At 41.0% G+C, this 1,391-nt stretch overlaps 1 protein-coding gene across 1 annotated transcript in view; it reads right to left on the reverse strand.

Moving 5' to 3' along the window:
* The window catches only part of SNX7 (sorting nexin 7), a 23,751-nt gene that overhangs the window by 17,440 nt on the left and 4,920 nt on the right, over positions 1-1,391 (reverse strand). Inside the window, exon 5 of the mRNA XM_010074336.1 lies at positions 324-523. Coding sequence (XP_010072638.1) covers positions 324-523 — 200 coding nt within the window. The remainder of the gene's footprint in view (positions 1-323; positions 524-1,391) is intronic.

Consider the following 1,391-nt stretch of genomic DNA (forward strand, 5'->3'; position numbering starts at 1 on the left):
CACCTCTCTGCTACAATGCAGAGCTCTCTGAAGACGGCAGACCTCGGCACTCCACAGCCCAGCTTCCAAGGGCCGCCTGCCATGCACAACTCTCAAGCTCCTCTCACCTGGAAGGGTGCCTCTTGCCTGATTAACAAGGGAAACAGGACCAACTGGATTCCCTGCTAACGGACAGCTATCTTGTGCTGTGCGCGTTTACTAACAACGGCAAATAGAGGGACTGCAAAATCATTTTCATCAGTTGCAAATTCTCTTATAGAGTTCGTCACTGGACTAAGTCAAACTTTATATACAGCCATAAGCAATCCTTAAGGAAACCTTACCATCAGAATTTCACTGTAGAGTACATATTCATGTAAAATCGGCAGCAGATTTTCTGAGAGCCCTGACATTCGCTTCTCTGTAGCCTTGCAACACTTATCGATGCAGCTGGCAACACCTTTTAGGGAATCTGCTATATCTTCTTCCGATGCTGACCAGAGTGTGTGGATGGGGCCATATTCCTTCATTTCATTAAGATACTCTTAACAGGAACATATACACATATTAGTCTTTTGTTCATTAATAGATATCTAAGTGATACTAATTGTAACCTCGTATTTACTATGAACAAAGCAAGAGACAGAGGTAACATTTAAATTTGCTCAAATGACCAAGATAAGTAAACTGCAGTTCATTGTTTATGAATAAACTAATCAATGAATGCATTGCAATTACGTAGTTCCTAGAACCCTATCAGCAAAACTGCCCAGGTCATTTTAAAAAGACATATAACGCTCTTGTACCTGATGTGTTGTATTCAGTTCACCCAATGATCTGAATTACTTCACATTGTCTTCATACAGAGGGACAGGAGTCACGGCAGCCCCAGGCAGCTGTCAGCCTGACTTGCTTCTACTGCCCTGAATTCTTCTGCTACAGTAACCTCCAAATCCCGTTCTTAAAACTAGCAGCCTTGGTATGTCCCAAAAGCTACAGAAGGCAACTGAAGTTCACTCCAGTTCTGCAGGTGTTATCTACTTTAGTAGTTTTGTTAATCTAAATACATGGCTATCCTATGAATTATTTCTTTTATGTCTCTAGACCAATGATAATCCGTAAGCAGAAAGAAAAAGGTCCAGAATTCACTGTGCCATTTGGTAGGACTAAACTTAGGCAAGGCTGGATATGACCTGGAAGCTGTGTCACAGGAGTATACTGTGAACACATTGGTCATGTACTGAAAACACAGTTTCATCACACCTGAATTTATAATGAAGAAATGTCCAAAAGATGCAAAGCAGACCTGTGCCATGAATAGTGTAATGTTTACTTTGAGATTAACTGGACAAAAAAAACCTCCATGGAAGATGTAATTAAGAATCCCATGTTAAGCAACTGCAAGCAGGAAT

This window comes from Pterocles gutturalis, unplaced genomic scaffold (assembly GCF_000699245.1).
Source record: "Pterocles gutturalis isolate BGI_N339 unplaced genomic scaffold, ASM69924v1 scaffold15772, whole genome shotgun sequence".
Taxonomy (NCBI): Eukaryota; Metazoa; Chordata; class Aves; order Pterocliformes; family Pteroclidae; genus Pterocles; species Pterocles gutturalis.